This window comes from Ixodes scapularis, unplaced genomic scaffold (assembly GCF_016920785.2).
Source record: "Ixodes scapularis isolate PalLabHiFi unplaced genomic scaffold, ASM1692078v2 PGA_scaffold6__148_contigs__length_123643588, whole genome shotgun sequence".
NCBI lineage: Eukaryota > Metazoa > Arthropoda > Arachnida > Ixodida > Ixodidae > Ixodes > Ixodes scapularis.
The window spans coordinates 103968015-103992032 of record NW_024609881.1 but is presented as its reverse complement, the minus strand read 5'-3'; the positions used below and the strand labels follow the sequence as shown (position 1 = coordinate 103992032).

General features: G+C 44.1%; 1 protein-coding gene across 1 annotated transcript in view; it reads right to left on the bottom strand.

Moving 5' to 3' along the window:
* Window positions 1-616: 616 nt before the first annotated feature.
* The window catches only part of LOC8042383 (arylsulfatase B-like), a 33208-nt gene continuing 9806 nt past the window's right edge, over window positions 617-24018 (bottom strand). The window contains exons 3-10 of the mRNA XM_040214562.1: window positions 15130-15242; window positions 14960-15070; window positions 14327-14338; window positions 10072-10197; window positions 8394-8520; window positions 6909-7202; window positions 5156-5598; window positions 617-742 (exon numbers count right to left, since the gene is read on the bottom strand). Of these exons, the coding sequence (XP_040070496.1) occupies window positions 617-742; window positions 5156-5598; window positions 6909-7202; window positions 8394-8520; window positions 10072-10197; window positions 14327-14338; window positions 14960-15070; window positions 15130-15242 (1352 nt within the window). The remainder of the gene's footprint in view (window positions 743-5155; window positions 5599-6908; window positions 7203-8393; window positions 8521-10071; window positions 10198-14326; window positions 14339-14959; window positions 15071-15129; window positions 15243-24018) is intronic.

Here is a 24018-nt window from a genome sequence, read left to right as displayed (position 1 = left end):
CAAACGCCACAAAAAATCGAGGCACATGTACCTATGGGATGTTCAACCGGACAGGAACTGGTGAACGTAACAACCGAGAAAACGTGTCAACCAACAACGTATGAACGAGGTTCTATACTTATATCATAATTACTTATGTGAGAAATATGGCCTGGGGTAACGTTGAATTACACAACTCACCCATATATATATATATATATATATATAGTTAGAGCAGTTACAACGGTAATTATGTCTTCTTGAAGAATGACGGGCTCTCCATGCGGTGTAAATGAAAAGCTTAATCTGGGCAGTACGAGTCTTTCCGTGTCTCGGGTTGTGGGACTTTCTGCGCATGTTGGGCTGCGCATAATCAACAAAACATATTTTTTACTGGTTAAATCGAGCGTGTTGTAATTATGAATACTTAAAATAGAAATCAGAAAAACACGGAGGACGTTCACAGACAACCACATTCATTTGGCGATAGAAAGAGTGTGATTGTCGCAGAACGTCCTTCTTGTTTTTATTCGCAAAAAATTAAGTATACTTCTTTCTTTACAAGGGAAGCATACTCGAAATTGGTTTTTCAAACGTAAATGCTATTATATTTGTTTTGTGTTCTTTTAAAATGTTGTCATTGCCAGGGGCCCCACAAGCCGTGGTTGTTTTGTGGCAGTCCTTTGGGATCCAGCGGTTTGTTTCCAGGCGGCACCATGCCCTTGCCGTACTCCTCAATCTTCTTGATGAGCTCCTTAAGATCCTGCGGAGAATAAAACCATATCGTTTTATCTTTAAAATATGTTTTCTGACTACAGGAATACTGTTTCCAGTCGTGGCAGAACCTTTTCAAGATTTATTCGATTGGCATATCACGTAGAGCGAGACACAAAGTCCTGTCGCATTCGTCGCTCATAAAAACATTCGTTATAATTGAGAGTATCAGATAAGTTTTAGATCGTAAAGAGATGGTCACACGAGGAACAAATTATGACTCTCAGAAGATTAGATATACGCTGCCTAAATTATCCAGCCAATTATATCACAGTGAATTGGATTTAGTTATAATATTATCCGAACAACTTAGATTGTTTACTAAATGTTAATGATTAAAGTGGCGGTGTTTTTTGCCCTTAATTTATTACTTTACGATGTATTTGTTCCTCTTGGTTGTATATGTGTACTGAACTTCTGTTTTTTGTTTGTTTTGTCTACTGTTTCTACGCCTCTGCTGTTAAGCCTAGGTAGGGGTTAAAGGGCATTGTCAAGCTGTATTTTATAGCTTTTTCTTTCACCCCCACCATCAAGGATGATGTAAATAAACGAATTAATAATATAATAATTACAATCACACGATTACATGACATTTACAATGAGCGCTACTTGGGAGTTCCTCTTATAACGTTATTCTATATAGCGCTTTAGAATAACTGATATACTTTATAAGCAATTTTAACTCTATACAAAAATAATGGCGTCACATCATAAAATAAGCAAAGACGGCATGGCATGCATTAAAAAAAATGGCGAATGAATAATTTTTAAATATTGGTTATATATCATTGAGACGACAATTTCGAAGCCAATTATCGCGGCAAGTTGGGGTTTACTGAAAGTAGCTCTGATTTGGCGCGAGCTATATCGATATTTGCAGCAATAGGTAAAATAACTCATTTAAAACAAAGAACTAATATTTTTGGTTTGAGGTTTTCGCCGTAAAAATAACTTCCTTTTTACCTTTTTGTCTTTCTATGCCGTACATCGTTCACTTTTTATACTTTTTTATTTAATGACTACACCATCTCTGTGTTGCCTTAATACATCGCGCTGGTCATGGCTGATCGGCAGGGGGAAAAAAAAAAAGATGCAATGTTAAGCTCACTCGATAAATTGCGGGAACAGAGACAATGTTAAATTTTCTGCTACAAGGCCGACCAGACTCAAGAGTAAGAATGTCTTCTATGAATAATGTTTTAATAGGAGTTTACTTCTCGGCACACCTTCATCTTTAGACATCTTCCATTGGAAATAATTTTATTATTCAAACTCCACCACCGCTGCCCCATTCCTAAATAACCAAAGTCCTTTGCAGGGGCGAATCCAGAACTCCGTTTGTGTGTGTGTGTGGAGGGGGGGGGGGGAATTTGTAAGGATACTATTCTCCCACTCGACTGAGTGATTCTCCAAGTTCAGAGTACAAGTACTTGACGGGGGAAGGGAGAAGGGGGGGGGGGGTTGACTTAGTTTGGGGCTGCGGCCACCCCCGTCGCCCCCTCCCTTGGATTCGTCTCTGGTCCTTTGTATCATTACGATATATAATTTAGGATTTCATTTCATTTCATTTATTTACCTCAAGGGCGTCTTTGAGGACGCATTACATGAGGGGGGTAGCTGGTACATGCATTTGTAACAACATAGAAACACAATTTTCCAAACACAATCATTGGTATAACAAAATCCTTGCAATCAGCCCAGCACAGTTTACAAAAAGGAAATCACATCGTACGTACACAACTGCAATTATGAACTGGACGTAACTATGTATAAAACAACAATTTCAATATGGAGAAACGGAAAGCGACTATGAAAACAACAAACAAGCATGTACATGTACTATTCATGCCAGAGGCGCTCGCACATTGTTTTAAATTCAACGTGATTTGTGTTAGTAACCCTCTCGTCTGGCAAGTTATTCCATTCAGTAATCGATAATATTAAGGGTGAAAACAGGAAGGAATTAGTGTGTGACTGGTATTGCTGCACATTACAGGAATTATCGGTTCGAGGAGAAATATAATGTGCGGAATTACAATAGGTGTTTTTAAAGCACGAGTTGCTGTAGTATAAGTCATGAAAGTAACATATGTGGTAAATATTGCGCCGGGTAGACAATGGAGTGAGACCCAAATTTGTTTTTAAAGCTGAGACACTAGTTTGAGGCGAAAAGTCGTTTGATATGAACCGGGCTGCTTTGCTTTGGACAGATTCTAATTTCAAAGAAAGATAATTTGGATGCGGATGCCATATGATACTTGCATATTCTAGTTTAGGGAGAATGATTGTTTTATATGCTAGCAGTTTTGTTGAAGTGGAACCAAGTGTAGGGTGCGCCTTAAGAAACCTAGGGATTTAAATGAGTTGGTGACTAAGTTATCGATGTGTTGTTTCCATGAGAGAGTTTCAGAGATGTTTACTCCTAAGTATTTGTATAGTGAAACACATTCAAGTTGCTGCATGAGTAATGTATATTGGCTGTATGATTTGCTTGAATTCGTAGTAACGGTCATTTGTTTACATTTGTTGGGGTTAACCGTCATCTGCCATTCTGAGCACCAGGAAGATATAGCATCAAGGTCATTTTGGAGGACGTTATGGTCTGTCGGGTCTAAGATTTTTCTATAAATAACACAATCATCTGCGAATAGGCGGATAGTTGAGGTAATCGAAGAGGGAAGATCGTTGATATAAATGAGAAAAAGAAGGGGGCCGAGAACGCTACCTTGGGGGACGCCTGAAGATACTGGGACTGAGTTAGATGAAGAACCATTCACCGAAACTGACTGTTGTCTATTTGTTAGGAACGAAGCTATCCATTTTATTACTACAGGGTTAATCTGGAGGAGAGAATGTTTTAGAAGTAGTCGTTGGTGGGGGACCGTATCGAATGCTTTGGCAAAGTCTATAAATATAACGTCTGTTTGTAGTGAGGAATGATTATTAAAATGAAGATCCGTGACAAACTCAAACAGTTGACTAGTACATGAGTGGCGCTTTCTAAAACTGTGCTGGTTGGGGAAAAAAAGTTGCGTTAATCCAGGTATGAGATAATATTAGAATAAATAACGTGTTCCATAAGCTTACACGGCACACTGGTGAGTGAGATAGGTCTGTAATTTGATGGATTTGATTTTTTGCCCGATTTGAAAATGGGTTGAACTCGGGCGAATCGCCAGTCAGCTGGTACATCAGCAGAATTTAAACTTTGTTGAAAAAGAGCGCTGAGTATTTTTGATGCTGATTGCTGTGTCATTTTTAGTAGTTTGGCCGAGATACCATCATTTCCAGGGGCGCTATTAGAAGACAGGTTTTGAATTGCCTTGTGGATTCCTTCCGGGATGAATAAGATTGGAGGCATGCATATTTCCTGATGAGATAGAGAGTAAGATGGCAGTGCAAATATTTCACGTGTAAATACACTGGAAAACAATGAATTTAACGAATTGGCCGTCTGGTCATCACTAAGTGCCTCTCCCTGGTCGTTTAGGAACGAAGGGCTATTCTTAGTTTCTTTTGGATTAACTATTTTCCAAAACTTCTTGGGGTCCGTGGAAAGAATGTTAGGTAGGGTGACGGAAAAAAATGTTAATTTTGCTTTTTTTACTTCGGATTTACACAACTTTGAATGAAAGCGATATGATGACCAAGCAGCGAAGTCGTCCAGTCTTTTTGCTTTTAAGAATAGTCTTTTCTTTTTGTTTAACATGCGTTTTAGACTGTTGGTAAACCAAGGAGATGCAAGGTCAGATGGAATAGCAGTTTTTGGCACAAAAGTGTGAAGTAATTCTATGAACATGTTTTTAATAAGGAGCCAGTTTTCACTTGCGGTTCTCTCGTCATGAGATGACATTAATATCTTTCGAAGTTTAGTATGGCTGCCGTCATCCCATCGTTATTAGCACGCGAAAATACGAATATTTGCTTTGGAATATTCGCGGAGCGGTTAACCTTCTGTGAAGTTTCAATATGGATCAGGGCGTGGTCACCTATACTTTCCATACTACTGATAGACGTTACACATTCTGGATCAGTGCCTGATGACCTGATTACTCTGTATTTGTAAGGAATTTTTGTGGTGCGTAGTGATGGCGAAGTTTAGAAAATGACCACGTTAATGGAATAAGACGTTACTGAAACGATTGACACAAAGACGGACAAGACGACACATTTTTCATACCTACCTGCATTTTTTCTCTTCTGTGTATTGTGAAAGCTAAAATTTCCTATGCTTCAAGTTTAATCTAAAGTGAACTAGAATGTTCTTATGTGCATACTTTTCCGCAACCATTTGAATTGTGATGTGCGTATTTATTCGTGTTCAAAGGTGGTGCGGTTCTTCGCTTGCAGCGATAGTATTTTCATTGCGAGACAGGTATACATTTCTAGTTTGCGTACTTACCGTCACGTTGGAAGCAGCCAAGTTGTTCAGCTCGCAGGGATCATGTTCTAGGTCAAAGTAGTACGGAGGACTAGCAGCTACGAAGTTGTCCCGGGGGGCGTACTGGTCGCACCTCACGACAGTCTCATTGCGCCAGTTAGGCCTAACCCTGAGCTGGCGTACGTTGTAGAAATCTTTCAGCACTTTTCCGGTTCTAGACGATAGCATCATTTTGTCTAGACCATCCACGGGACGAGAGCCTCCAGGGGCCTTCATGCGTAGGTCGTGCTGTCCTCCTTGGAACGTTCCCAGAACTACCTTACGCCGCCCGACAATGAGCGCCGAGTTGTTGCCCGTCGGGTCAATGTTGATGAGGATCTCATGCCGAGGGGATTCCAGGTCTTGAGATAGGGCCTCCCACATGTCCTTGCCGTCGGTGTTGCCAAGCGCTGACAGGTTTCCTCCTGGAATGCGATGAACTATGTATCAAGATTTACAGACGACTCTGGTTGCGTACAACCTGGTCGCCTGACGTTGATGATTAATATTTTTGGTCGCTCCCCTGGATCATTTGTGAAAAGGAACACGATTAAAAAGCTTATTATACACCATCCATTGCTTTTTTTTAAACCAAATATTTAGTAATAATCTTATCCTACTAGGATAATCGCACTCAGGTAGCCAGAGGCTCCTTTGTTATAAATAGTTTAGACCCGCGTAACCCGAATATTTGGAAAACGTCCTGGTGCCCATAAGAAAAAGGAACGTGATAAAATGTGTGGTTCCGAAGAAATGAAGTGTCCTAGATAAATAATTTCTGTCCGTAAACATTCCTTTTTCTGCAGGTCACCTTCAAACCGGGGTTTTCGGTTTGTTCGGATTTAAATAAAACAGGGTTGGGGGTAAATTTTCGAGTCTATTCAATTTTTTTATACTTTTATTACTGGTTTCTATTTGAACATTCCTCCAGGTCGCCTGATGAGGGCGCTATATAAGGGGGGATACAAGATTTGGTGACACAAAATGCAACATGCAATAACGTACTTCTTAGAAAACAGAACCACAACAATCTAGCCCATGTCGATAAATACAATGCAAAAAAATTCAAACGCACACAAGCATCATTCATGAGTACCGCAGAGTAATAATTCATAGGATGTTTTGAACTTTGTTCTAGCTGTCATTTGCGAAATATTATGAGGCAGAAAGTTCCACTAGGAAATGGCAAGCTGCAACCGGAAGTTGAGAAATTGGTTCGTACGAAATTTTTGTGAGCGAATTTTATGAGGAATGTTGTGTCCAGAAAGAAATGTGATAAGGGCTAAGTGATAACCGCTCCTTCACGGGAACATAAAAAAAATGTATATATATATATATATATATGTTTGTCGTAAATGAATGCGAGGCGGAAAACTTAACGTCTGGAGCCTGATGAAGGCGAATTCGCTGTTTTACCGACGCTCGGAGCACGTTAAGCGAAAGCTCGCGCTGCAGTCCTTAAAGATCCTGTGTTCAATCCCTAACCCTGCCCGTTTTAATCTATCTGTATGACCATCGCACGGTCGTGTATCACTGCGGTGTGATGAACGCGTTAATGACGCCAGTCACCCAGTCGCAACATACAGGCTAAATGTTTCATTCACAGTGAAAACAATGTCGCCATTCTTTGCAGGCCTGTCTAAACAACTAACGACTAATTTGGTGAATCCCCTATTACCCTCTAATACAACATTAAAGATAAAAAAATAAAAAAAACAGGCATGTTGCATCTTACCGGCTGCTGAATAGAGAGTTGGCAACCAGTCGGTGATGTGCATCAACTGGTTCGAGAGACGTCCAGACTTGAACAGCAGAGGACTCCAAACGAAGGCGGCTCCTCTGACGCCCCCTTCCCAGAGGGTGGCCTTGGCGCCCCTGAGAGGCCAGTTGTAGCCACTGTTGGGGTCTATGCCCCACGGAAGACCTCCGTTATCCGTGCTGAAGACCACAATGCTGTTACTCAGCATGCCCCGCTTGTTCAGCGCCTCCACCACCAGCCCAACGGATTTATCCAGCTCGTACACTGCGCCTGACAATGAACGTGGATTAATTGTTCATATCCACAAGGAATGACTGTAAAAGTGCTTCCCATATTATTACGAGGATTACCTCCGGCATCATATGCAAGTCGTTCAGTCTTAGGGTGGTAACCTTAGTTCCCATTATAAACAGAACAGCGCACACAAAGACAAGGACAGAGAAAAGGAACATGCAGGACACACAAGCGCTGACTCGCAACTTAATTTATACACGAAAGGAAGAAGAGGAAAACGTTGTGAAAGACACGCAGGGCACGTTTTGTTTATCATGTCGTCATACCAACTCGCCCAACTTACAACACTTCTGTTAGTTCCCATATATTTGCAACTTAAAATATTTCTGTAAATATCAGGGGTTGAAAGTACTGCAAACTCACGAGTATAGTATTCACTTTTCAAAACCTCATCAAGCAACATTCGAGGTCGTCATTTTTGGGCACATAGCGTGTGATTGAATCGGGTTACTCACCAAACGATGACGTGTACCGTCATGCCCAATGCATGCTCAGAGACATGGGGGCTCGGTTAATTGGCGCAGGAGCAACATCAATCTGCGCACTTTTGCAGAGGGTCTATTTGAGGATGGTTTCTATTCAATCTGATATATTTTCTCTTGAGGCAACATACAAAGCTTCTGTCTGAAACGTACTTTATACAATTGACAACGTAAGCCAAGACACGCGTTACCTTAGGAGATTCAAAGACGCTTCAACGCCGCAAGTCGTCAGCTTATGTTTGCAGTTCTTGTGTCTGCCAATATATTTGCGCTTAGTCCTCGGTTGGACAGATTTCTGTTCTGATTACTTGCATCAGTGCTTAGTCCTCGGTTCTGTATATTTCTGCACGATTACTTACAGTAAAACTGCGAGTAATCAAGTTCATCAGTAAATATACAAACGCAAGAGTTGACAACCTCTATGCTACATGATTCTGTTTTGTTTTAACTTGTACGTTTATATTAAAGTGTGAGTCAGTTTTACATAGCTAAGTATGGCGTTACAATTGGGTGAGCATAAACGAAAGTTTTTAAGGACCATTAATTCTTTCTTTCTCGTTAGAGCAATAACCTTAGAGCGTTACACAGCTTCGTTTAAACGAAGATCTCATCATCGGCCCACACAATCATTTAGTGCATGTACATATTCATATACATACACATATAACAGTGATCTTAAATTTACCTGCATGTATTGATCTGTTCTGGCTCTTAATGTAGGGAAAATGTGCGACAGCCGAAGCAGGTGCCTCCAGTTTCACCTTGTAGTCTCCGCAGTGGACTGCCTGATGACTGAAGTACAGGAACATTGGCTGTGGATGGACAAAGTAGTCCATATTTTACAGTGACATATCTTAAAATAACGTAAGAAAGGTTCAGCTTATCCCCCCCTCAAGCGCCCCTAAAAAAATAGATTATTGTTTTTTGTTCTTTTTACCGCGAAAATAAAGTGTGCACCGCGGAACACTTGTTTTTTCGCACGATAGCGGTGTCCGAACCAGTCGCGAAATTTCAAAACTAACCGTTATCTTATTAAAAAGTCATGAGTTATTTTTTTTTTAAATTTTCAGGAGAAAATTTGGTCTTTTCTATGTATGCAGCGCCCTTTGCCGCGGCATGTTCAAGGGCTCAGTCGCCTACCATTAAAACTTTTAGAAAATGACTCATAACTCCTAAGGAAGATATCCGGTCGTCTTGAAACTTTGACGTTTCAGACCGCTATAGCTCCACAGCGTTCAAAGATACGTAGTTAGATTTTATAATAAAAAATACATGTATATATATATATTTGTATACAGCGGCGCAGACTTTCCATCTTCCCGGGGGGGGGGGGGGGGGGGGGGGCAGGCTGGGAAGTTTTCCGGGGGGGGGGGGTGCTTTTCCGCGGAATTTTTTTTTACACCGGCAATTATCAGTAGTGTATTTTAGGGGGTACATTTTGCAGCGTATGTATATCGCCATGTGTCCGTCGCTGTGTGTCAATGTCAATCACCGTGCAAGCGTAGCCGTGTGTTCCTCGCCGGTACCACGGCGCATGCGGCGGTGAGCACAAAACTGAAAAACAAAATGCTTGTGCCAGCTGCGAAGTTCTGGGGGTAGAACCTAGGCCCCTGTGTTTCTGAAGCAGTAATCCACGTAAACAGCGTGTCGGTAAGGATCATGGCCCGGGGGGGGGGGGGGGCACGAGCCCCCCCCCCCCCCCCCAAAGTCTACGCCTATATATATATATATATATATATATATTCTTTTTTTTTTTTGCAGACACCCCCATTTTTGGTGGTAGAATGCGAAAGTTGAAGAACATGACCTTAGCTGGTTCAAAAGATAAAAATAAAAAGACGGAATTTCCATGATATCTAGACCGAAGGCCAATGTTGTCTAAACAAATCGCATTTTGGCGACTTGTAGGATTTATTTATTTGGAAAAACAACAACAACACACACATACACAACACTTCTAAGCAAGGAAAGAAAAAAAATTCTTTCTCGCTGCAGAGAGTTTTTTTTTTTTTCATTATATAAATGCCACTTGCGTCCACAATTGTCATTTCTGATATTGACAATATTAGGGTTCACTAGACTTCGGCTTATAACAACCGTTTGTCTCCCCGTTTTAGTTTTGTATCCAATTAACGTCACGCTCTCAAACATTCGCGTTGTATGTCACCCCCGCTAGTGCCTTATTCTCACGGAATTTCAGCTTGCCGCCATGCATGATTCTCTTACGCGGGCCGAAAAAACGATTTTCTATTTTGTCCTAAACACCCATTCCTTGATACTTCTTTTTGTTGATAAAATGTGATTGGTATGATAGTAATTAAAAGCGGTATTCCCTGCGTTCGACTATATTTTTGTGCGACTACCTTTGCTTGATCGTGATCCTTGATAAGGGACAGGGCTTTTTCGGTGAATAAATCGGTCGAATAATGGTGCCCCTCATTTCTCACTGGGGTCATGCCATCCCAAAAGTCCAGACCGGTTGCGTTGGCCTGGGAATGAATTTAGATATACACTATTAAAAAGAAAACAAACACTCACATTACATTCAAGACAAACACACTCAACATTAGACACTACGAAATTGAGTCTTGCAACTAGGATAACTATCATCAACAGAGTGTGTAATATCTAGTCATGCTCATCACGGCTCTTTGGTGGCTGATGAAGAAAAAAATTAAAAACAGGCCTTCTATTCTAGCGGTGCGAATAACTCGAAGCCAGTGCAGTCAAGACGCTAGTCTTCCATTTGGTTGTTTCATGTCAGACATGAACGTGCGAGAAGGGACCTCGATGTTTATGCTTTTTGTAAACTCGCAGTTTTGCCAGTGGTAGCTTTAGCTTTGATTTGTATATAGGACTACTTTGAGCCCAGATCTCATTTGATAACAAGAATTAAAATGCACAGCCTCGCCAAATAGTTGAGGTTTCTAATAGGACAAGCGAGCAAGCACACTGACATTTCCCTCGCTCAATTCACTCAGGAATTAACCAAGCTTTACATGTCTAAGAAAAGTGTTAATAGGACACATCTTGCTTTACTGACGATCTTTTAACAGTGAAAAATCTTTGCATTTTAATGCTGATATTTTTTGAAGGCGAGAATCTGAAGCTCATATCTTTGTTTTTGGCACTTGCCCCTGCTGATTGAGAGTTCGTGGAGCCGAGACTTGTTCTTCAACCTAGAGCTCACGCTTGCAGTCTAGTGGCTGAATTGTTGTACATATGATTAAAATGACAAAAAGCAGGAAAGCAAACAGTAAGGTGAAATCCAGAGAACATTAATACATCTAAGTGTAAACTATGTGAATACGTTAAAAAAAGCTGAGTTACGTTTCGAGCGGATAAAAATCTGCGAGCTGAGATCACCTTGGCGCATGTCATTTCTAGCGTCCGAGGAATGAGAACGGGGACTTGGAGGCCGGATGGGCCTGGGGGCCACGTCCCAGCGAGTCGCGGACCGCATGCGGCCCTCTGGCCACGTGTTTGAGACCCCAGGCCCAGAGCAACTAAATAAGCTACGCCTCAGAGTAACTACACTTCAGTCACCTTGGTGCTTAAAATCTGGATTGCTAGTTATTTGAAGCTTTATGTTAAATTACAGAAGACGCTTATTCGTCCTCCAGGAATGTTAGAACAGTTCGCGACTGAGCAAAACATAAATAAATATATACATATATCATCTCAGCTTCCTAAAACCGTGTGTAAAGTTGTGAAAGTCGCACTTTTGGATTGTGACAATCCACAGTTGCGCCTGCTCAGCACAAAGCACCGAGATGGCGGCGCCCACTAGCAGATCAGGGTACGGAGTGTCAATACTCTAAGCATAGCTCATTTAGTAGCTTCAGGTCAGCCCTAAGGGTTAGTCAGTCATGACGGTCGTCTGGTGCCTCCGCTGTCAATGCGAAATTTTGCCATTTTAGTTCGAGTGCTAGAGGTCTTACGCAGTAGTAATACACGACCGCAAACCGGAAGGATGAAATATTTGGATTGAAACGAGCAGGGATGAAGATTGCACATGTTCCCTTGGTGTTTCAGCAAAGCAATGTTTTGTTCTCCGGTATTCCCTGTTGGGTGGATTGCTCGAGGCGTACTAACGGGACGTCAAATTTGAGCGCGCCTTTTACAGCACACTCTTAGAACGAGCTCAAATTTCTAGGCAGCTAGGGCTGACAATTTTGTGGCGTTGAATGGATATTGCAAAAGTACCGTGGAAGTTCACCATCAGCTCACGCTCAGCAGCCATGGACTCAGCCATGGACGCCAGCCATGGCCGTCAATGCATACCTCATATTTTGGCAATATTCATCGCGTGCTTTAAAACCTACATTTGTGGCTTCGTCTTCAGACCGCCAGGCACCTTGAATTTCTGATTCGCTCGAAAACGCTGGCGAGGGAACCTTCCGCCACGATACTCTCTGTTGTAGCTGCTAGGTGCTGTCGACTTCGCTGGAGTGGCTTATATAGGCTTAAGCCGCGCCTTTCACGCTGAGAAGCTTCAGTGCTTACTGACAGACACCGCCGGGTTCTCGTCAAAATAAGCCCTTTCGTTTTCGTTAGTAACGCGCACAGCTGACGCGAAGCCAGAGAGGAGGAGGCGCCGCGCAACACCTCCTACATAACAAACGACACGACGTCATCAGAGAAGTCCACCTAAAGCCCTTTTATACGGAAAAGTAGCGACATCTTTTGAGGAATGTCGCCTGCTATCTTGGAGCAATCCAGGCGGCGCTACGGTCGACGCGCGAGAGTGCGAAAGAGCAAAATATTAAGAGAAGGGAGCGTGCACGGGGAAGGAAGTGTTGCCTCCAATCAAGTAACGCCAAAAGTGTAACGTCAAGGCTTCGCCGCCAGTTATCTTGGAGCGATCCAGGCGGCGCTAGCGTGCATGCGCGAGTGCGAAAGTGAAACAAGGATTAAAAATGTGCGCGTCAGAGAGGGAGGGTGATGATGTCGCTACCTTCCTTATAAATGAGCTTTAAGGCCAACGATGTACACGGATTGGAAACGAGTGCTGCGTCAGCGCTCGGCTTCTAGTGAAATTTGAGCCGAAAAGTGATGCAATTATAGTGTCCAATTTGTGCCCAGCGCCACTGTGCGGCGGACGGGCGCGCTCAGTTGCCGGTCAGCCGTACCCGGTGCTCTAGATTTCTGTAGTAGCTGTGCGTTGGCTGTGATATATGTGTATGTACTTAAAAAGATGGATGCGGCTCCCTCCACCAGTGATATAGATGCGGTTTCTTTCACGAGTGGTATGGATGTGGTTCTTTCCACGAGTGATATAAATGACCGAATCCAAAAGCGTCGACGTACTCTGGCAAGCAGTGTACAGAATAGTGGTGAAAAAAAAAATTACACAAGATTCATTGGAGAATTTTTAAAAACCCATTAGCATAACCCTCGGGAAACGTCACACACATCCCGCTTTGGGAAACGCTAACACTGACACCATAATGAGGAAAAAAAGAGGAAACAAAAAATAGTTGAAGCAAAAGGGAAGGTCAAAAGAGAAAGCCAAAAGAGAAATGTGAATGGTTCAAAGGGGACATCTGTGGCGTTCCAAGGGTCATGCTAACGCATTCTCTAGGAATTCGCCAATAGATATGCCTGTATTTAAGAATAAATAACCTGTATAGGGCACTCTCCCATAGAGAACAAATAGTCTCAAGGTCCTATTGGTTCATGCGGCGTCATGCTTGTTATGAAGGTAGAATGAACACGAACACAGGGATCTACCCTTTGGCCCTTGATTGGCTCTACTGGAATGAATGCTTGCGCATACACGCTGACAACGCAGTGATTCATTCTGTCTTACTGGGTCAAGTTTATTTCTGCTGTGGCGTGACTCATGTGGATTGGATATAACAAAAATGTGAGCCGTCAATTAATTTAGCCGTCCGGCTTATTTGTCCGGAGATTTTTTTGCCTACCCTAACTAAATACTTTTTTTTTAATTCATGGACTTTCCTTCTGTGAAATATTATTCGTTATTGCCAAATTTGGAAATAATTTCGTGAAATCGGCAAATAAAAATGACACGAAAATTATCATTAAAATATACTTGAGATTTTAGTGCCGTGCCGTGAGTTGCAGGGAGCCTTGCACGTCAACCAGACAGTTTACTAAATGGCCCATGTCGAGTATATGTTTCGCAGTGCTGCGAGGGAGCTGGACCAAGCTTCCAAAGCATTTATTTGACTACATGAAACTGCTTGTAATCAGTTCGAAACGAATTTCATAGTTGAAAAAGTTAATCCCTGCCTGCTGCTGGTGTCACTTCTTCATTTTTTGCCAGTAGAGACTTTCAGTTTTAGAAAACACCGATGAGAACCAAAATTTTAAACTCAAAAACTTCACGAAAAGAAAGTATTTTTGACCAATAGTTTGGGGTAACTGCTTCAGCGATGTTTGTTGGTTGCAAGAAATAATGAAACATGAAGACGAACAAAAAATCACACCTTGCTTAGCAAATTTTCAGACAAATCTGGGAGTACAAAGAAAATGCCAGTGTTTCGCTTTAGGCTTATTTCTTGAGCATCCTGAAATCGACAATCCAAGAGTCCCCTCACCTATTTTTTTGGAGATTTCGTCCTCCGACCCACAATATGTGCGTCTAGAAGCCCAATCAGCTGCCTTCATATTTGGACGATAGCTAGGGACACACTCGCCAGCAGCATGAACTAATCCCTGTTAATGGCCAATGTGAGCCAGCCAAAGTGGCCAGCTGTTTATACTGCGAAGTTTTGAGATGAATGCATCGTGAAAAGGCCTATGTATTTTCAAAGTCGGGCAAGACGCTTTTGTTTTCGAAAGAATATACAAAAGTGAGAAACGCTTTATGAGTTAAGGGCTGTAAATGAAAAAGCGTGCGAGCGGCACTGGTTAATGTATTTGAAATCAGGGGGTATCTTTGCCCTTTAAAGTGCAAGCTATTTTTTATTCCGAGCCGCCCGACTTTCGTCACCTTACACGACCTTTCTCATTAAAAGAAAGTAGATGAAAACGTTCATGCACATGGGTACTTCGTCGAACACCAGTACTCGGTGTCGATATTGCTGGACTGCTTTAATTTTCAACTAAATTTTTTCACATCCTTTAGAATAACTAAATATTCCAGTAGTGTAGTAGGGAGGTGAGGGTAAGATGCTCATTAACCCAGAGCCTAGATATTTTTTAATCCGGCCCTGTATACCGCGCATAGTATCTTAACCAACTTTGAATAAATTGCGCCATCGGTCTGAAGAATGTGCTTACAAAGAATATTTTGTGGTCATAGTAGTCTTCTCCACCGTTGAGGTAGCCGTAAAACGAATCGAAACCTCTTCGGGTCGGCGTGTAGCTTTCTTTGTAGTAACCCAAATTCCACTGTAAGCAAATACGGAATCATTAGAGAAAGAAGAAGGTTGGGTTTGGAACAGCTTCACCTTTCCGATCATGTGAGTGGCATATCCTAGGCTTTTCAGGTACTCAGGCATGATGGTTAAGTTTATCGGCAACCCCCACGGCTGCCCCGGGTTTTGGACGGAATGTTGTAAACCTGATAGAGCCAGATAGACAAGCAAATATGCAGATTATTCTCGATGGTGAAAATCCCGCAGCTTTAGAGAAAATTGGGAGCGACAACTGCACCGACTACGATTTAAAAACATGGCATTTATGAGGCCAGCTCTTGGCGCTTTCGCGTCCGCACCTGGGATGTAGCCTCGATGACCTGATGGGGTCACGTGACGACGGTCATAGGCGTGGCGGAAGTCACATGACATCATGACGTAAAGTGACGTAACGTCCCGAGGCACGGTGATGTCACATGACACCGTAACGTCACGTGCCGCCGTGACGTCATGAAGCACTGTGACGTCCCGTAGAGATCAGATAGCCATGTTCTTTCCTGATGTCACATGACATTGCGTGATGACGTGACGTAATGTGATACTGTGATCCCACGTCACGTGGTCACGTGGCGTAAGGTCAAATTACCCCGTGGTTTTCTGATTGTCACCTGACGCTGCGACGCCACGTCTTATGGTCACGACTCACGTGACGTAATGTGTTATGTCACCATGACGTCAAGGAGGAGCTATAAATGTATATATCTAGAGTGTTTTCGGAACATACCAAAAACACGCGGTTTTTCGATTAGACTTGTAGTCTGTCTGCGCGCCGGGAAGACAAAGGATCTGGTGACGGCTTCTGCTTCAAACAAGATGTAGGCAGATGGCATTAGCGGACCTGGGGATAGCCCGAACATTTCGGGGTTTGGTACTCCGGAAGTGTACGCAGCATTACATCATCTCAAGCCAAATAAGGCTGATAACTGGAAGCTTAGCACTAGAAGCTCTGTATAGGTGTTAGGTGTTTTATTTTCGTCGTTAACGCTAGCGCCATCTCTCGTTACGGCGTCCCCATTTATAGTCCTGTCTCACACAGACGAGCTAAATCCGTAGTTATTCCCCGTTGTAAATCTTTAGGCTACATTCTCGAAAATAGAAATCCATATAACACCTTGTCGTTTTTCCGGACACATTATAGTGTGTGCACCAACGCGGGACAACTGACGTCATGCCGGTGCGGTGGCGCTGCTGTCGATACGGCGCATGCGCAGTGGCCACATCTGGTGTGGGCAAACGCTGGCTTGTTTGTAATCAGCGTATCGGTCTATGGGATGAAAGAGGTAATGACAAGACATGCAGTTTTAGTTGGTCGTGCTAAGGAGAACGGTTCGTCCCCGAAGGACTGGCCGACGCAACTGGACATGAGGGCACGAATCATTTGGGGACTTCGAAGAAATTAATGTTTATTGAATCGTTTTGAGGTGACCGATTCGTCTGCAAAAAAGCATAAGAATTCAGAAAAAAAAAAGCTCTGATTTGCGATACCCGACTAGCGTGAACGACGAACACTCAAGGCATTTCAACCTGGCCGATAGAGCAGGAGGAGTTAGGGCGAGCGGTGCAAGGCGATTACAAAAGGCCGCTGCGGCCTTGTTTTTCAAGTGACAAGTTGGTCTGCAAGCGATTCACCAACGTCCCCGCCAGTTTTCTAACTTCGAGAGAACTGAGTCTGCACGTCGTCGCTGACATGACAGTGGTTCAGTAACCACGCGTTCCGCTTAATTTGTCTATTTCAAAACTAGCCCCTTTTAAACGCAACCCGACCGCGTACGTAAAATAACCCCATCGAGCTCACAAGTCCATATGTGATCAAACTCACAATCCAGGTATTGGCGTGTGGTTCCCAAAGTGCGTGCTTAACAGTGTCGACGTTTGTTTTCTGTGCTCTTTGAGAGAAGCACCTCACTTTGGTTTTTCTTCGTGCACGGTGTCTACCTCCAGTTGTTTCTTGTATAACTAAAGCCGATCAACAACAACGACGACATACTATAAATAGTGAACTTCGAAACGGTATGTTAGCAGTTGTTTGCGTTTCTTGAAATCGGATTTTAGCCTATCTTATATACTATTGGCGACGAGATGTTTCGGTGGCTCCCTCTTGCGGTTCGTATCTGTGACGTCACGGCTAGGATTATCGATCGCCCGCGACAATTTTGATGGTGTGAAAAAATTACGGTGGAAGCTTGTGGTCACTGCTTCCTAAACCAACACCATCAAGGTTCATGATCTGGCATTATTCTTGTTGTCATTTTGGAAAGTAGAATTTATCTTACTAATGACATCATAGAGAGCGCTTGGCCAATCGTGGAAGGCCGATCGAAGCGACGCTCTTGGTCGCCCACGTCGCCAATATTAGAGATATACTGTATTTCAAATACTTTTGTTGGAATTTTTATATCTTGCATATATGTTTCGGCTAGAGTATTTGCTCCTCTATCATAATTACATTTCTCACTGTCTTGTACTTGGTGTCTGAAATGCATTTTTCAACCATGGAAAAAATGTATCCCCGGAACAAACTACGGAACTAGAGATCGTCCGACTCCAGAAAAAAGCTGAACCGACTACAAAACTTTAAGCCAAGTGACCTAACACAGAACAAGAAGCAAGGCACGAGCAAAACGCAGTCTTGAAATGCAGAATCCCGGAAAAAAGCTCACCAGACAAAAGCTCACCTATTTTTTACAGACCCGGACAAAAGCTCACCAGGGGAAAATTTTATGTTGGTCTTAACACGAGTGCGGACAACTTAGGTGCATGCGTGCGACACTAAAATACAACGTTGGATGGCACGTTACCCTTGAAGCTAGCAAGGTGCTAATAGTGTTGTACACGTTCCACGAAAAAAGGAACGAAATGTCGTTCCTCGTTCCTTCTGAATTTTTGAACGCGTTCCCGTTACAAGCTCCATCCGTGAAAAAAGGAACTCGTTCCCGTTACAGTTAAAAAATGGAACGTATCATTACATGTACGTTACATTTGTATTCTGCTGATTACCATACTTAGCTAGATTCAGCGGAGTCTTTTTTTATCTATTCTAACAAATGGGAACGCACGAGTTTGAATACCTTGATGGAAGGGCACGAGGAGAAGAAAACAAGCGGAAGCAGGGTTTCTTTTGTTGATATATTCAAGTTTACAAATCTCAGCTTTTAACCATATTCATGTTCGTGGTGGACGATTAGGACGAGCCAAATGTATTGTTACTACAAATTGCACGGTTGTTTAACAACAACCTCACACGTTTTAATCTAACGAAGTCTCCTGTTCGAACTTAACAACAATTGCTTCTCGATGTCGCTGTCCACAAGACGAGCAACTGAAGGAGACAGCAGGGCTTTTGGAAAGTCAGTCTTGAAAACTTCAAGTCCTTCTTCGTGAAGGTTGGATTTGTTGTTCAGTTTTAAGGTGGGAGACAACGGGAGAAGAAATAAAGCACAATTCTTGTTTATCTTTTAAGTGACCAATGTTTGGGATACAAGTGTGCATTCGATGTCTGGTAACCTGTGATTTTGTTGTAACCATAGGCCTCTTTGTGGAAGTTCAGTGATGGCTGTAGTCGGCCTTAGCTTTCTGAGTGTATGACCATTCGTGGAAGCAAAGAAAGTAGTTGAGTTTGAAACGTTCCTCTTCCTATCTTTTTATTTGACTAAAGGCTTTGCTTTTTCTATCACAGTCTCGCGCACTCAAAAAAGAATCAATGTCCACTGGCTTTCTTGCACGCGACATTTACCAAGCGAGGACCACACAAAATAAAGCCTCAGATAAGTAACCAAAAAGTTCACGAGATCGTGCTCTTCGTAAAGGTATTGTTTTTTATACTTTTAGAATCGCCCTCTTAGAAATAAAATAAAAATTACCCCACAGGACGAAAAAAGAGGAAGGCTGTTCCTTTTTCCGTTTCAGTAAAAATGTAACGAGGTCACGTTTTAGATCCACCGACGCAAGATGGAACGGCGGCGTTTCTTCGTTCCTCCCACTGATCTCTATGACAATTGCTGGATCGCGCTTCCCCGCTTGTTCGCTGCAGCGCAAGTGAAGCCACCGGACTTCACTCGCTTGGGATACGATTTGCCGTTTTTGCTAGCCTTTGCTGCGGCTTTCCAGCGTGCTGTGGACACGTTTTCTACTCGTTCGTCGTCATTCGACGGAGAAGTTTTTTGAAGACTCTGTGTATTGTTGAGACTTGCCGTTGTGAACACGTGGAAAATTTTACGGAAGTGCAGTGTCGCAGGAAAAAGGCACAACGCGTCGAAAGGAAGGGCTGGCGGCGTGTTCAAAGCTTCCTTGGCACGCCGAAGTGCCGTGTCCCTGTGCCTTCGCACACTTGGATACCGACCAAGAACCGACGCCGTGTGTATGTGTCTAGCGAGTGCAATGTGCGTGAAGCTGTTCGTGCCTCTGGATCAGCGTCTTTTCCCCTCGCGGTTTAGGAACGAGCTTAATCCAGCGTCCACTAGCGACGGAAGATGGGGGGAAGGTACGTCTTTTTTTCGTCCTTAGACGATTTACACAATACCGTGCACAACAGCTCCTCATCACTGATCAGTGCTGGCTTATTATCAACCTACTTAATTGCACTTGACGTTTGAGCGCGGCTCGCCTAATTGTAATTGGTCAGCAGAGTGCACACGACCATATCGGCCGCGCTTCAAAGATTTCCATTCTCGCCGTCTTGTACTTTTGCTTTCGAAAACCCCCCTGGCTCCACAACGTTGCCCTATTCGTGCTCCCACGGAATCTATTAGAGTAGATTTGGGACATAGCCATGGTTAATATAGTACACAAGAACACGTACAGATCTCCCCCTTTTATTGATAGCAACTCACCGGAACAGCTGGACGATCCAGAATTCCGTGGCCGATATATATAAATGATCTAAAGGCATCTACGCGCGACACACGTTCAGAACTTTGGCGCGGCGTCAATTCTTGACCGGTATCCAAGCGTGCGAAGGCACAAAGATGCATCACTCGGCGTGCCAAGGAAGCTTTGAACACGCCGCCAGCCCTTCCTTTCGACGCGTTGTGCCTTTTTCCTGCGACAATGCACTTTCGTAAAATTTTCCACGTGTTCACGACGGCAAGTCTCAACAATACACAGAGTCTTCAAAAAACTTCTTCGGCGAATGACGACGAACGAGTAGAAAACGTGTCCACAGCACGCTGGAAAACCGCAGCAAAGGCTAGCAAAAACGGCAAATCGTATCCCAAGCGAGTGAAGTCCGGTGGCTTCACTTGCGGGAGCGGCAAGCGCGATCCAGCAATTGTCATTGAGATCAGTGGTTCCTCCTAAAAGGAACGCGTTCCAAGAACGCCGTTCCTTGGAACGCCGTTCCGTACAACACTGGGTGCTAGTGACGTTATCCGAATTTTTCACTCAGACCCCACATTTTATCTGAAGCTAGAGTGGTTCCGTCAGCGGAGGATTGTGATGCCAACGCTCCGTACAATCACAATGGACCATCTAGGGAAATCGTCGGTTCAGGAGGTTCTGGTAGGAAAATGCGAGCACAGACACTTCTCCTGTCAAGGACGCTAGATCCTGCTGGCTTTATTGAGCTGCAGCGACCTGATTTGAACTTACTCAAAGCTCTTTGTGTAACTATTGTGGCTTGACGTTTACCCCCAAGCTCATTTAAAAGCGCTTCTCTCGTCTCTTTCCGAACGCGCGCATTGTTTCACCTCAGTATCCTCGAAACCAGTTTTCCACCCGGCGGAGCGAGTTATTTTAAACTGGTGAATTCTGATCTTCAAATCTTGACAATCTTGACCTCAATGCGACCGCTGGTTCAGCTGGCTCGGGGCTCGTCAAGCTGTTTTTTACGGCTTTTTTTCCTTGTCACCTTTTCAACATTATTTTTATTGGCGCGCACTGAAAATTGTGGTTCAAAGGCGCAGCCCGAGCTTGCGGTTGTAATGCTACAACGCACGGCAGGCACGTAGCCAGGATTTCGTTTCGGGGGGGGGGGGGGGGGGGAGGGGGGGGAGAGAGGGGGGGCGCCCATGACAAAATGCTGTATGAGGAGGAGGGGGGAGAGGAAGTCCCAGCAGAATGGAAGATTTCGGGGGGGGGGGGGGTGCCCGGGCCCCATGCCCCCCCCCCCTCCCCCCCCCTTCCCTGGCTACGTGCCTGCCGCACGCTAGCCTGCGGTAACAAACTTTCTATCAATAACGATAGAGCAGTTTGGTTACGTGTTGCAATACAATAAAACGGAGACGGTCATCAGCGAGTTGTGAGGCTGTTTCGTGAGGACACCAATACTGTGAACGCTGCTCTTCCGAAGCTTGACGGTCACCGTTCGCGGCTCTCTTTTTAGAGCACTGATGGCCAGGCAAAGCGCAAACATATCTTCATCCCCCTCCAAAAATATTCTGCCACGAACAGTGACGTGGCCGGTGCCTAAAACGAGCACGCTCGCCACAAAGCTTCGCAATTTGAGGTTTCTGCAACTTTTAAGTATCAGCATGCTCGTTTTCCTAACGTGCATCAGCATCTCCGTTACCTGTTATATGATCCCTTCCTAACCGCTTCGCATTTGTAGACAAATAAATTCTTTTTAGCGCGCTGAACAGCGCCAGCAAGCAGGCGCACGGGGATATCCTGGAGAATCTATCCCCGTCTCGTCCGCCATCTTGGAACCACCGCGCCGCCACCTATAGGGCGTTTGAGTTGCGAATAGTGAGCGTCGGAGATGCGTGCCGGTGTACCAGTTGCTGAGCCTGTCTAGTGTGCTGGCTTCACTGAGCGACAAAAATTACTCGTGCTTGTACGAGGAAGCTAGGGTGTTATGAGCGCTGGTAACCTCTTCATCCTGCAAACAAAAACGGTGTTCAGCGCAATATTTACACAAGGAGGCACGTTTCAATTCTGGGACAAAACCGAAACTAACCTCTATTTTCGATTTAATATTTCGATTTATGCGTTAATATTGGATTATTTTTTTTAAATCAAGCGTAATTATCAAGGTGAAGAAGTTACGCAAACTTGAAAGAACAAAACATCGAGGACGAGGACGGAAAGGGGATTCTGTATATATGATGATTTAAACCTGAGACTGTGGTTCTAAAAATGGAAACTCGTGAAGTAGGAAGAAAAAGTGACAGACAACGTCTCAATCTCAGTCTCAGCTAGGTTTCAATCAAAACCGTCTCAGGCTTCAATCATCATGTATAACTTACACCAGCTCGCCTGCACTTTAACCGTTTTTTTCAGGACTTCTTTCATTGAGCAACAGAACGTAGAATGGCACAAACCATAAAACCGCCCCCCCCCCCCCCCCCCCCCAAAGGTTTCATCGTTCTCGAAAAGGAAAGGAGAAAATTGTTGAAAGGAGATAGAATTTACTATAAATATAAAAGTATAAAAAGCGCTGGCGTCACGACGACATATAAATAATCTACTTCTCTGGTGCTATCAAAATCGCGACTTTTGACAATCACCAAAACTTCCAAAGTCGCCGCCAACCCTGCCAAACCAAGCCCGCCCCCCATAAAAAAAAAAAATTTCCTTTTTTTTTTTTTTTAATTGCCATTTTTTACAGATTTTTTTTTTAAATTGAATTTTTACACTTTGCCGACTTGCTGATTTCAGCCTTTCCAGTTCGAAGGAACGCCTACCCGCTTGCACGTCTGCTCACTGCAGCACGTTTCGTTGGCGTTGGAAGCCGGTGAAACAGTAGTGAGTTTTGATATGGGCGTATGCGAGCGAACGCTAGCACTCTGCGTTTCTGTCAGTGTTGCGTATTCCACACTGCGCGCGCGCGGAGTCCAAAAATTGCGGTCTTTAATTGGAACATGACAACGACTCGCATGCGCAGCGTGGAGCACGGAATTCTAAAGGTCGGTTGAGACACCTGCGCTTGACTGCGTTGGAGTGCGTTACGACTACTTGCAACGAGCTGTTGCTATGGCGACCTTCTCGACGAGCCAAGAGGGAGGCGCCGTGCCGCACGACGCAACGCAGCGCAACGCAGTCGACGCAACTGTCTGAACGAGCCCTAACGCAAAGCGTACAACGGTTGCGTTCGCTTCTATACCCAACACTAAAGCTTTCTAGTAAGGTATAATACCAAACCGGCTGCAGCACTACATTGGGACTGTGAAGTGTATTCTTCGCATTCGGAAATTACATTTGGCGAGCCATGATCGCGAGCAGTTCCGCCGTGCCCGCTGAACAGGAGAACCGGGGGACCCTCACTAGAGCGCTTCCCGTTTCCGCCACAGGAGGGCGAGCAACGAGCTGGAGACACGAATAGCGCGGAACGGCTGCCCAGAGGGCGCACGGGAGCAATACTAATGGCGCCGCGCTCTGGAGCAAAACCGCCCTCCATAGCAGTACGGGTCCAGATGCGATGGCGACGAACACATTAAATATATACTGAGGCAGCGTTGCAATATTATTGCAGCATTTTGCCTATTGGAAAACGGTGAATATTTGTTTAGGAACGCGAACTTGCGCAAAAAAAAAAGGTTGCCTGTGCGCCAGGTCTCCGAGGTGGGGAGATAATGTTGACATAAAAATATTTGTCGAGAGCAATGTGCGTCTCGCAAATGCGTCGCCTATGACATTCGCCTCGAGATAAAGGCTGTTTTACAGCGGAGCTGTTGAAGGCTTGTTTCCCACGTTTCCGTGTCCGTGGACGAACAAATCTCGACACAACGCTCTGGACAGCTACCGCCATCTATGAGCGACGGCGGCAACCAGATAACCACCTTGCCGGTTGCCTGGTTGCCGCCGTCGCTCATAGGTGGCGGCACATAGCATAGCTCCGCTGCTCTTCCTTCTTCACCAGAATGGAAAGGCTGAAAGTTGTTTTCTTTATGGTTTTGCTCGCTCTTGAAAATCAGAGCTATTCGGACAAAGTTGAGGACGCTATATTGTTAAAATTGCCTTATCCTGCACAGCTGTGTTGTCGCATAC